This window comes from Vanessa tameamea, chromosome 24 (genome assembly GCF_037043105.1).
Source record: "Vanessa tameamea isolate UH-Manoa-2023 chromosome 24, ilVanTame1 primary haplotype, whole genome shotgun sequence".
NCBI classification, from domain to species: domain Eukaryota; kingdom Metazoa; phylum Arthropoda; class Insecta; order Lepidoptera; family Nymphalidae; genus Vanessa; species Vanessa tameamea.
Window position 1 is genome coordinate 7,474,059 of NC_087332.1, and position 14,033 is coordinate 7,488,091.

Consider the following 14,033-nt stretch of genomic DNA (forward strand, 5'->3'; position numbering starts at 1 on the left):
AATTAAATAAACGTCAATCCGACGTGGGAATTCTTCAACTATTGATATAGTCCACTTCAATGTTATTTATTATACAAGGAAATGTCACTGTAAGATTTTAAGACTAAATTGGTTCAATATAAAAAGTTTAATTTCATAAACATTTTCATTTTTTTTTGTATAAATTTTATTGAAACAATTCAAACCGATCGATATTATTTATAAAAAAATCGGTTTTTTTTAATGCAGGTATGACTTATTTTTAAATAACATTGTATATTACCACGGTTTGTTTTTAAAACTTTTATCAAAACCGATAGGGGTATATTTCGTTTTTTTTTTTTTTTATTTTGCTTTTTTAAATATCTAATTAAAAGGCGAACAGCTATTCAAATCTATGCAGTCTGTATTAGCAGTCTTTAAAAGCGGCAATATTATATGACAACACGTGTACTATGAGAGAGCGCACATTCGAGTTTTATCGGCTGATATTTTTAATATGATATATTACTTAACTTTCATATAGTGGATAAATTTACTAAAAATTTAAAGAATCTTCAGACAAAAGTACAAGACACCATTTCTTTTTTTTTTAAATTACATATGCAATGATTATTTTGAACGTTATTAATCTAAGAGCCATTACGTGTAGATGTTTTTCAAACCGATAGCTTTAATTTGTGTTTAATATAAAGCCTCCTCAAAAACTTGTAAGATCCTACTTGAATAAACATATATTTAAATTACGATTAAGTGGTTCCGCAATGGTTTTTTTTTATTTTAATTTAGACCAATTTTATCCAAAAAAAAAACTCAATACTTTACATATTAATATATCCCAGCCATTTTTTTTATATCTACAGATATAAAAGAATGTATGAACATATTTGTAATTAAGAATTTAAAATATTAAAAAATAATAATTGTAAATGATTGTTTTTTTATCTGTCTTTAAATTAACAAGTTTTTTTAAAGAGACTAATACTTATGTTATAGATACTCATCAGGGGCGTTGTTCATTAAAAAATAAAATCTAATTTTTTTTTGCTGTCTCTACTCTTTTGTCTCACGCACACCAAGACATCTTGTAAGCACGAACAAATGTCATACTAATGCACTAATGTACGACAATTTAACTTGAAGGTGAACGCTTCGTGAATGTATTGATCTATACTAAATATTCTGATATATATATGAAGTTATGTTTGTATATATTTATTAAAATATCAGCCGACAATGCACGGTATTTGCTTATAGCATACATCAGGAACAAAAAGGGAAGTATTAAAGCTTGACATTAGGTTGTTCGATTTATAAAGCTACTACTATTTTAACTGGACATCTGTATATAGAATAAAAAGCGCAGTCTATGGCTGTAGTGATACTTTATTGTCTATGGGTGTATATTTCATGAATGCAAAATATATTTTCATTATAATTGACAAAAAATATGCATTTAAGCTGCCTATATTTAATAAACCCCAGTTAACAAGCTGTTTTAATTTAAAAAAAAATATATTTAGGAACAAAGCAACTTTTGGCACTAGCATTTGCGTTGGAATCATTTTGTTCTTCATTCATACATTCTAGCTACCATTTACTTTTTTTTTTTAAAGTTTTGTTTTCAAAAAAGGTTTTATTTATTATAAACTATTTTTTTTTAATTTTGCAAAATTTTATTCCTTGTTGGATTTTTTTATACATAATCTGTACCACGGCTCGGTGGCTAAGTAAATGTTACATTGTAAGTCTAAAATAACTAAATAAGCTATGAGTTATACACTTACAGATAATATATACATAAAATTCGTAATATTCATACGATTAAGTTTTAAAAACGAAAATACAACAATTGTAATGATAAATTGAAGGTAACATCGCAGAGAATTTATTCAAGCGAAACTAGGATTAGCACTAAAAAAAAACACAAAATCATACAAATGTCGAATCCAACGGTTTTGTTAGTCCTATAAATGTACATGAGCCTCTATGGATATTTCTACAAGATATTGCTGTGATAATTAATTAAAAAAACATCTGTTTTATTTTTTTAAGCTAAACATACATACACGGCAAACGTGATGTATGTTTAGCTTAAAAAAAAATCCGATTAAAGATAAAACCAAAAAAAAAATAACAATGCCAAAATTATATGTACTGTTAGACATAAGAGGTAGCGTTAAAATCGTACATAAATCTATGTACGTTACTAGACTACTATTTACAAAAAATAAATCAGTAAAGAAAAAAATGTACTAAAACAATTTAACTAAAGAGGTACGTTGAGAGCACAACAAATCAAAATGTCTTTTCGATTGCACAACGGAACGCATCATTAACTTGACAATGACAGCTGTCAGTTAATGGGCAAAAACTTCAAAAGTCAGATGTCACTTTCACAAGCACAGGTAACGCAGTTAACACTACACGTTTAATCGAAATGAGGCTAAAATTAAGTAATCGTCAAGCCGTATTTTCATCGTTACGATTTTTATCACCTTTTCGTTTATTTAATTTCTTTTTTATATCTAGTAACATTTGTTCGAATGACATATCGTCGTTTCGACGAATTGGTAGCGCTGCTTGGCCGTGAAATGCGCTCTCAGTGTACTTAGCTTCTAGACCATCTGTTAAAAATAAAATTTTGTATGAGTCGCTTTTCTTTTTTATACTGACATACGCACTTTATCAAGAATATTATCCAAAGCACAATTGGATAATAAAATTCCTTCTGAAGTACAAAATCCTGTAATGTTACGTTAGATATTTTTTAAATCGAAAATGTTTCCTGTAAATAATTATCTCTAACTCGACACCAAGTACGACGACGTTCCCGAAGAAACTGTTAAAACCTGTTATTGCTATATAAAACTTACCAAGATCTGCATAGCTCTGCCTGCAGAATGCTCTGCGGCCTCCGAAGCCCACATCGTACTGTGGGAAAGAGCTCGCTGCTTCCACAGCCGACCAAGCATCCCTTGGCCTTTGGAAAGTTACGAAACCGTAACGGGTTCTAGAAAACGAAAATCTATTAATCTGCATACCTTTAATTTAGGCATTATATGATATAATTTATATAATTCATTTCAATGGATGATTATTTATAGTTAATTCGAATAGCAGGATGTACAAGCAACTTTGATCCTTGCACTGAGCAAATTTTACATCATATGAGGTCGAGATGTAAATAAAAAAAATAGCATTCAATGTAGCTATCGTAACTTCGAGTGTAAAATTAAAATAGATATAAGTAGTAAAATGGAATAGTGTATTATAAATGTAATAATATTATTCATTTCATCAGTTTGAAGTTCATAATAGAGCGGACTTAGTAGCAAATCGCATGAAATATGTAAATCTAAGTTTTGTTTATCTTTGGTCCTGCTGCCATTAAAATGGACTAGATAATTACCCATCAGGGCTATTACGGTTAGAGCATAGCAACTGTTGCTATCAAATATTTGTTGTGGATTGATAAATGTTGCAGTCGATAAATCATTATGCCGCAGCATAGGTCCATAATACAGATTTTTGATTTGATATAATTCCGCAACAAGTCTTCAACAGGTCTTCTATTGTTAATTCGATATTGCATATTGTTGCTATTTTTCAGTTATATTTGTTTAATGTAAGAATAATATCTGACTACAAATTAATATTTAAGGTAAATGAGAAGTTATCATTAGATGTATATTTTATCCCTTTGACATACTTTTAAAAAAAAATATCTTACCCATCTTCCTTTGAATGTAAGCGGACTTCACTGACGGGTCCGAACTTAACAAATTGAGCTCTTAGTGCAGTTTTTGTTACGTCCTTTTCTAGCCTTCCTACGAAAACTATGCGTCTCTCTTCAACGGGCGTGTTGCTCTCCCTAAAATAAAATATTGTTTTTATATAAGCATATATGTTATACGACATTGTCACCTATCAGGAATTACATCTTTTTTCAGATGATTTTTAAGTTATTTTAAATAATGATAAGTTAAACTCTTTGCCTGGTAAATGATAGGTTCGGTGAGAAATTTTTATCATCGCTTTGACCATGTGATCCTTACCTATCTTCTGAGCTAAAGGAACTTCGGTAACTCTTCGCCCTGTAGGTATCATCTTTTCTGAACGAACTGCATGATCTTCGAGATTTTGATGACGCTGATGAACTACTTGATGACGATGAACTATAAATTTATATAATCAAATTAACTTACAATTTAATATTTTTTCATTTCCAACATCAACATTTCAACACAAAATTTTAATCACATTCACTCGTGCATGTTGGAATCGTTAATCTAAGATTATTTATTAATAGCAGAACAACAAAACCACGGGACAACCTTGTTTTTTAAGAATTTCGGAAAATGAATCGGGTAAAGATACATAGGCAATATTTTTTTCTTTTTTTTTGCCTAAATAAAATACGATTTCTTACAAACCTGGAAGATGTTGACGATTCAGAACTTTCAGACACAGTCGGCTTTCTTAACGGTGGCGTCAAAGATTTCGCGGGCTTTTTTTCATTATTATTTACATTGTACTGCGGACTTGGCCGTTTCTTAGGAACTGGACTTCTCGATTTGTTTTGGTCGACGTGCTTCGATCTTGAACGAGAACGATTCGATCTGTAATCCCTTCTGACGGACGGAGAACGTCTTGTGGAACGGTACGGTGATCTTGTCCTCGATCGTCTTTTCCTTCTATAAGGTGAGTCTGACCGTCTGTAGCGGCGGTAACGACCACGAGATCTTGATCTATTACGACTAGGGGACCGTTTCCTTCTATGGCCACGAGAATGTGATCTAGATCTTCTGTATTTAACATCGTATCGATCCCTTGACCGAGACCTTTTCTCTTTGCATTGAGATTGCTCCGTCTGTCGTCTAGTTTCTGTTCTCGGTTTAACAGCAGCGACTCTATCATCAGACTTAGTCGGTGTGACATTTGGAACCTTTTTAGTACGCACTGGACTGCCTTCACTAGACATAGACATATCACTATCGTTTCTTTTTCTCGGCGAAGCACTGGGCTCTTTTCTAATCACTTTATCAACTATTTTAGCTAAATCAGCGAACTCAGAAGTAGAATCAGTTTGAATATTGATTGTAATATGACCAGGTTTCTTCCTATTCTTTTCCAAGTGAAGTATAACTTTATCTTCACCATGGTCAGCGCTAGTATCGTATTCTCTAACGATTGTCGTCTTTGTATATTTAAACACTTCACGTTTATCTGAAGGAGAGTTCAATTTATATGGTTTATGTTCTCCGTTTGATGTTGAGGCAGCAGTCGTTGGCGCCTTTTTCATTACCACATCTTGTATACTAGCAAACAATGAATTACTTAAAATTTTAGGTTCGACTTGTTTCTCTACGCTTTTAAGTGTGGCAGTAATATCTTTGAATCTCTCCGTATCGATTTTGGTATCGGAACGATTTTTATCATCAGCAGGACTCCTATGGTTTTTAACAGAATCAAAAACATTATGCTTTAATACATGATCAGATTTCTTTATTTTGAAATTGATTGTTGATTTGCTTTCTGTTTGTGGCGATTCAGATTTTCGTTTTTTGCTCTCAGATACTTTTTCCACTTGTTGAAACAGATGTTCTTCGGTATTAGTTCCTATACTAACTAGAACAATTTCATCATAATCTTTCGGTTGTTGCATCTTTTCTTCTCTAATTGGAGTTGCAATTGGCATAGGTAAAACTTCTGGAGTCATGCCAACAATTTTCATCATTTCCGCATCACTTATTAATGGTTGCAGTTCCAAATTTTCCACTTTTGGTATCTTGCTCATAACAATATCTTCATCTCTTTTTCTCATTGCTTCAGCTTTTTGTTTTTTGTTATTCATTAAGATTTTTCGAGAAGCTTCTCTGATAGGATCAAAAATAGTTTTAGAAACTTCAGCGTTGGCATGCTCCTTAGGAATTAAAACATTAGTAGCAGGTCCTTGGTGGATAGCAATTTTGAAATCCTTATCAAAATTAAGATTGCAGGGTATATCCGGGAATATCGCTTCGGGACTGACTTGTGCTGAGCTGTTATTTGAACTAACGCCACGTCTTAACTTATACTCTTGGAGATTCAGCTTTTTCTTTTTTAGCGGTTGTTCAATTTCGGTTACAGTTGGGATATCAACTGTTACTTTATTTTCTTCATCGTTGGTTTTAATTTCGGTCTTTACATCAATTGATAGAGGAACTTGCACATCGTGTTTATTACTAAACAAAGCCGCATAAAAATGTTCTGGTTTTGAATTGACTTCTTGTTTCACATTTAAAACGTGCTTATCTACACAACTCACGTCTTTATTTTTATTTCTATCTAATGATTCAACACTTTTAACATTGTTTATATTGGTCGGTATTTTATTCAAACTACTACTACAAGAGCTACTAGTTTTAGGTTTTTCAATAGCCGTATCTTTATGTATGTCCCTAGCATCACAGTTTTTGATTATAACTTCAGATTTATTTTTAATAGTTAACTTAATGCTACCGTTAGAATTTTGACTACAAGGAGTATCACTTGCTTTACAAGCATTTTTCACCATCACAGAACCGTTACTTTTATCAATACCACTATCGTTTGAAATGTTATGGTTTTGTGATATTTTCTTACGATGATTAGAGTTAACTGACGGTTTAACACTTAGTTTTATACTAGATTTTTTATTTGTTTTAATGTCACTGTCATCACTAGCACGATTGTTTATGATTATCTTATTTTTCTTAGCATCGCTCGACTCACTTTCATCGTCACTACTAAGATGATACACGACTTTCTTATTCTTACAAGACCTATGCCTGGAGTTTAATATCCTGCTGTTGCTGGATAAAACCTCAGGTTTTAGTAAACTTTGTCCTCCCTTCAGATTAGGAAGGCTGTGACGCTTTTTCGACGAGCAATAGTCATGATCAGAGTGAACAGGGCTGGGTGATCTCCTGATCACAGTATTAACCTTCGACGGCATCTGTAATAATTATAAGGTAGGATAACATCCCCTTTAAAAAGACCTGAAAGTTATGTGACTATGTTGGTACTTACCAGTATTTGTCGCATTTTGGTTTTGTTAAGTTGAACGCCAGCATCCTGTAATCGCATACCACTTGTCAAGTTTGTGTAGCTTTTAACCTTTGGCTCGCTCACGTTGACAATTGGTTCTCTGTGTTTAATGTTAAGCTTTTCAGTTGCTTCAAACTGTTCCAGAAGTGAATTTAAATTATTAGCTTCCAAAACCGGTATAACAGCATCATTGCAAGATTCAACATCAACAAAATCATCCACCTCTACTTTTATATCTGGCTCTTTCTTTACGGATGTTTTTTCTATGCAAAATTCTAAAACGTTCGGTGCTGGTATTGGTGTAGAAGTACGCTTTATGTCGGGTATTGCAATAGGAGAGGCAGGATCTACATTGCTAATTATTGAATCAACAGGACGATCAATATCCATGTCTTGGGGATTGAAATCATCTTCATTTTTAACAACTTCTTTTGATCCTGCTTTATCAGTTATGAGGAAACTGTTAACATCTTCTTCTGTTAGAGTACGCGGTAGGTCATCGCTTTTTACACTCGTACCTGACTTCTCTTTGTCACTTTCAAAAGTAAGATCTGACAAATCAAGATTGAGGTCCTCAAAACTTAAGCAAGTTTTTGCATCTATATCCATGCAAATATTATGCATAGGCGAATGAGGAAGTGACACTGAACATGCCTTTTGCGCATTTTTCAGTTTTGTATATGGCATATCCTCCAAAAGATAACGCTTCAAATCTTCGATATTTGGAAGCACTTCCAAGTCAGATTCATTTATTGAGACTTCAGCTACGGGATCCGCATTTTCATCATCAATTTCTTCGATTTCCTGTTCTTTAACAGCCGTAGAGCTATCAATAACGAAAAATTCATTAACATTAGGAACAGTCTTTGATATCCGAAAATCAGTCTCTTCTGGCAATTTTTCTTTGACAAAAAAGTCATCAACATTCGGAGACTCTGGTTCGGGTTCTGGTTCTTTATTGTCTTTAATGAAATATTCATCAACATCTTTAACAACTGGCTCATCCTTGACCTCCAATATGTGTTTTTCATTTTCTTTTATAAAATATTCATCGACATTTGAAACTACAGGTGTATCAAAATTGATTCCTAAGCTATCTTGACATATATTGTTTGATTGATTATCATGTTTAAGATGGCTTTCATTACGGGTTGTATCTTCTGGTATTAAGTATTCACCATCATCCGATTCGATTGCATCTTCATTTATGCTATAATCTTGTTCCTCATCAGATGAAGCCTCAAGATCTAAATCGGGATCAACGGCAAAAACTTGTATGACGTCATAATCATCGCCTTCAACGAGCGAATTTTCTTCCATGTTTTCAGCTTCCAATAAATCCATTTGGTCATTGGAATCTGAGTTTTTATCATCTATAGATACTTCTTGAATCTCTATATTTTCATCCTCATCTATACTTGTATCTTGATTTGATTGAGTTATATTAACCTGAAATTAACATATTCATTATTTAACCTTAATAATAATCAATGAGCTTACCATTTTTAAGATATTTTCTTGTATTTTCTGTCTATGCATACAATTTTTGTTACCTGGAGCAATGTGGTTAAAGACTCACATTTTGATTTTGACTCCACACTCGGTGGCTCTCGCTGTGGTTCCAATATTCGCCCTCATTGCTCTCGTCCTCATATTGACTTGTTTGTTGGTTCTGAGAGTATTCTGGGCTATTTTGATTACAACTGCTTTCTGATGAAAGTGATTCACTCGTGGAGCGCATTATTTTATGCCCAATACTTCGGTATGGAGCTTGATGGTACATATTTAATATATGCGACTCCATTTCTGCAAAGATATAAAACATTTTTACAAATATTCAAAAAATCTATATAAATATCGCTTAACATAATATAATCACATCCAATGTTTTTATATACATCAATACAAAGATAACATAAATATACTTCATAAAAAAAAGCGTTATGAAAACTAACTTATAAAAAAAATACTGGCCATTAATAATCAAATAACAAATGTCAATTTGACATAAAGCAGCTGACTAAAACAACAAAAAACCCAAAAAAAAAAGAAGAAAAAGGAAATCAATAATTAATATTCGGCAACAAGCAAGGATATTTTAAGGTACAATTGTGTTGAATATTATTAACTGAACAATTAAAATGACATTGGGAAAATTCTTGGCAAATAATCTGGGCTACGTTTAACATAACTTGGTTAAATTTATCTTGTATATTGCCCTCGTCCTGTTGTTTAAAGAATCAAATGTGTATTCATACATAAGCTAGACATATACTATAAAAATAAATATTTAATGTTTGTCACACTGGTGGACAAAAACAAATAATGCTATTATAAAAAAAATTATATTTGTTAAGTGTTATATTTGCTTTCTTGCATTGTTAAACTGACTTAATTGTAACTTTGTACAGTTGTTGTTTGCACTTGTTTATACAGCACCATTAACATACATGTTGTAACTTAGGGAATATTTTTTATAGAGGTTTGCAACACTATTCATTTCCAACAAACACATATAGTCTATACTTTCACATTTAACTATCCTTCTATACTAATATTATAAATGTGAAAGTCTGTCTGTCTGTCCCTCTTTCACTACCAAGCTAATGAACTGAATTTTGAACTGCAAGGAAGGACATAGGCTACTTTTTTTGCCTAACATGTGACAACCAACCCCTAAAATTCAAGCGAAGTCATGGGTGACAACTAGTAATATTAATAAATGTGAAAGTAACACTGTCTGTCTGTTACTCTTTCATGGCCAAACCACTGAACCGACTTTGATGACTCAAGCTTGAACTCCACAGAAGGACATAGGCTACCTATTTATGCCTACTACGTAATGACCAATTACTAAAACGTAAGGACAACTAGTAAAACATATACATATACCCTAATGTCATAAAACGGCATATTCCTTACAAATATAGTCACAACATTATAGTTGGGTTTTTATATATTTAAAATGTAGCCCACAGAAATCTCTATATATTGACGCTCAGCAAACATTTTAATAGTTGTAGAAAATTAAATAACTGTAAGGATTTCATTAAACATAAATCTTGCTTTATCATATCTTTGAATATTTAATTACAAATATTATTTAAATTAACAACAAATTATTATTCTTAAATGCTTCCCTATCGAGCAGTGAAATGTAGTTTCTGCAAGACCGAACATTTTAAATCAAATCAAAATATACTTTATTAAAGTAGGCTTTTACAAGCACATGTCATTTTACAGAACTATATTAAACATAAAGCTATCACCAGTTTACAATATAGATTCTACCAAGAAAAATAGAACCTGCAAGAAACTCAGTAGTTTATTTTTTCCATCATTTAAAATACAAAGTTATATTAGTTAAATACAAGTATAGATATAATATTTTCTGCCTGAAAGTCAACATAACATTCAACCAATGGTTTTTATAAATGAATTTCAGCCTGACGGTAGATTACTAATTTCCATAGACATTGTCACAGTTCGAAAACCATTTTTACATCAATAATATGCCTCCATCCATGGCAACTAAGATATTATATCCGTCATACCCATAATTATACATTCAAATAATGACAATTTCCTTACTATGAAATCACATTAACAAATTCTCAAAACTAATAATGTAGGTTCTACCAACAGATTCACCCCCATCAGGGTTAAAAAAATATGCCAATCGTTTGCTCCACTGCTGCCATACAAAAACATAAATAAACACTGTGGAGCATTTATAGTGTTAAGTGGAGTTAAAGTTCAAGCTTTATTTGGAAAAAAAATAAATTTACACAGTACATAGAATGAAATGTTAACCATTATGAACATTTAATTTACTGAAAAAATTAAGTTACATCTTGACTTGCATTAATTTAAATATTTAGACTCAATATACTTACAGATTAAATAGTGTTTATTTTTTGTTATTTAGAACCAATTATTATGTTGGTATTTCATTTTTTTATAAAAAGGATGTATAATACACATTAAGAGTTAGAAACATGGTTAAAAAAAATTGTTATATTTTGAAATATCTCCATTTCATACATTTTATTAATTCACCTTTGCATGAGATTATAAAGACAATTCAAGTTTATTTTTAAGATACATTAATTTATTTAGTTGTTATTCAAATAACTGTCTCAATTTTCGCTATTATCTCATATAAACGCGTGTTAAAATGGTTATTTCTCTGTTATCAATCAAAGGCCGATAAGTGATACTGTCAAAAGATACGCGTTTAAAATACATCGAAATGTCAAACTATGAGGAAAAGCTTAGGATCATGTGACACAAACATTATATTCTTGCCAAAAAAACGCCATGAAAATGCCACAAATCGACTACGACTCCCGTACTTACAGTACATAACGGTTATTTTAACAAAACCAAACTCGTGAAAAAAAATAACATGAGCATGTTGAGGTTAAGTCCGAAAAATCATAATAAGTTTTGATGTAATGATTTTAAATCGAAATAATAATGATAAAGACTATTTGTTGAGTAATCTAATAATGATATGATACATTTGGAAGTTGGAACAATTATTTAAAGCAAAATAAACATCAGCGGAATGACATAAAACGCGCGCACTCAATCCTAACCTTGATAACGAAAAAGGTTGATACAAGTTTCTAGTTCAAGGTCTCATGAAAAAATTGAAAAGTCACATGAAGCCGTTACACAAACAAATCTGAAATATCATTGCAACCCGCACTGAAATCTATTTTAAGACAAACAACAGACGAAAAAAGCACTAACCTTAACAACCTCAAGTGACGGCTTTATCCATGTAATATTATTTTGATACAATGACACTATATACACTATTCACAAGTTTTGTAGCACTAATAGTTATACTTTCATAACACATTCAGGCACAAAACAGTCCAATATTTTATTAGTTTTTCGTAAAAAAATTAACACTTCATGAAACATCACATGCTACAAACTTCACGCACGACAGCAAACTCTTATTTATGATGTTGCCATCGTTAATATTTTTGACAGGTGCGATAAACACATGGCTGTCATAGAAAAAATATATTAGAAATGTAGCATATTAGTAAAAAATAATAGTATTTAATGGCTTTGTAAAGCCTATTGCTTTACGTACTCGTATACAGTATGTCAAATGACTGATAATCATAGAAAATACCAAAAATAAGGTTTTACATAATCTTACTAAACTTTTTAAGCGTTTAAAATATATCAAGGACAATGATTTGAAGACTTTATCTTTGTTAATGCTGATTTACCTGGATCTTAAACTATTATTTAATAGTTTAAGATCTTTTAGTTTAGACAAGCTTTTTTAATATAAGATTAAATAATAATAATCTGTGGATGCATCCCATTCAAAAAAGTGCAATGACCTAATTTTTTTTACGTAAACAGATATAGCAACAACGGTGAGTTGGTGACGGTGTGATTATTTGGAGTTAATTACGGTATGTGCAAAAAGTAGAGCGTAGGTTGTTCAACTTATTACTACACGAAGTTAAAAATCTGTTGATCAAAATCTTTTTTGAATTTTTCATGAAGTCATGATTTTTTAAGTTTAAAGTATTAAAATTTAAATAAAGTAAAACTTTTTTTATACGAACCATATCATTTTATACATGACATTTTAAATAATTTACGACTTTATAATAATAATAAAATTTAAATAATTTTAAAACAATTATAATATTTTGTTCTACTTATTACCTTATTTTTACGCATCCTTGATAGACAAATACAACGGGAATAACAATTGCAATATTACCACGTGGTCCTTTATGTCAAATTATTAAAAAAAGGCGAAAAGGTTATCCGTGCATGTCATCGAATTCAACGTGTTTTGCTTTTTAAATCTATTTTTAATATACCAGCTACCACACCATGAAGTTTTCCATATTTTTAGAAATAAAAAGTTTTTAGGCAATAAAGCTTTAACAAGTATTTGCTTTTATATATTAAGAGGCAGTAACAGTTTCTTTTTAAAAATTGAATGTGTAGAAAAAATGTGTAAATTATGTTGTAGAAAGCTTAGACAATTTATATAAATTACTATTTTATAAATAAATACATAATTATAAAAAATAATTTGCATAAGTTGATTACTTAAAATATAAAATCAGGCAAGGTATTTTTACTATTTGTGCCAAAATACATAACTGTGTGCCTTATTTTTGGTAATCAGAATATAAATGTAGAATGAGCAGATGTTGTTTTTTTAAATATTATTTTTTGAATAATGTTGTTGGTACCTATTAGTTATAACAGTCTTACGGTGATTTAGATCAATTATATTTATTTATTTTTAAATGATTTGGCAAAAGACAACATGGTTTTTTTTTTGCTAAAAGTATACTTTAGCCCTTTTACCACCAGGTTGCCAATATTATAAAGAAATACCAATCTCGTATCTGGTCATGTCACGTTAACTCAGAAGGCGTTTGAACGTCAACACCATGTATAAATTATATTTCTTATCAGTCTTCTGATAAATCTACTACAATTTCATAACGACATGACCTATACGACTAGTGTTAATCTGCCAATCTGATGTAATCTGCCGTGTATATAATTTTTATTGAGTTAGGTATTTGACAAATGTACTAGTATATTATGTAACAAATATATATTTACGTTATGCATTGCCGTTGTTTGTTATTTCGTAATTATATAAAAATCAACTTCACTTCAGATGTCTCTTCACTCGAGTCCGGAATGTATGTTAAAAATGGCAGAAATCACAGACGTTTTGGAAGTTATCCGCGAAGATCATGCTTCCATAACGCCTTCAATGACGATCAATGCTTCTGGACCAACAGCTGCCCAAGAAAATGAAAACAAAGAAAACGATAAAGTTGTATTTTGTCCATGCAAAGGTATTTTATATAGAGTATTATTATGATTGACTTTAAAATCGTTGGTGACTGTGAAATCATTGCTAATCTATCTAAGTATATATATATCTTTTGAACGCACATCACGCAAAG

The 14,033-nt window shown here is 31.1% G+C and overlaps 1 protein-coding gene across 2 annotated transcripts; it reads right to left on the reverse strand.

Annotated features, from left to right (window-relative positions):
* Window positions 1–1,307: 1,307 nt before the first annotated feature.
* LOC113396046 (serine/arginine repetitive matrix protein 2-like) lies at window positions 1,308–12,013 on the reverse strand. 2 transcript variants are annotated; one of them, XM_026633818.2, is made up of 8 exons: window positions 11,809–12,013; window positions 8,630–8,856; window positions 7,033–8,499; window positions 4,416–6,958; window positions 4,038–4,157; window positions 3,713–3,853; window positions 2,856–2,992; window positions 1,308–2,606 (listed from the first exon to the last, which is right to left on the reverse strand). In XM_026633818.2, exons 2-8 carry the CDS (start codon window positions 8,852–8,854, stop codon window positions 2,443–2,445), a joined length of 4,797 nt encoding a protein of 1,598 aa, XP_026489603.2. In that variant the 5' UTR covers window positions 8,855–8,856; window positions 11,809–12,013; the 3' UTR covers window positions 1,308–2,442. The 2 variants fall into 2 exon arrangements, with proteins under 2 accessions (XP_026489603.2, XP_064074910.1); XM_064218840.1 differs by lacking the exon at window positions 11,809–12,013 and having other exon boundaries at window positions 8,604–8,727.
* Between the last annotated feature and the right edge of the window lie 2,020 nt (window positions 12,014–14,033).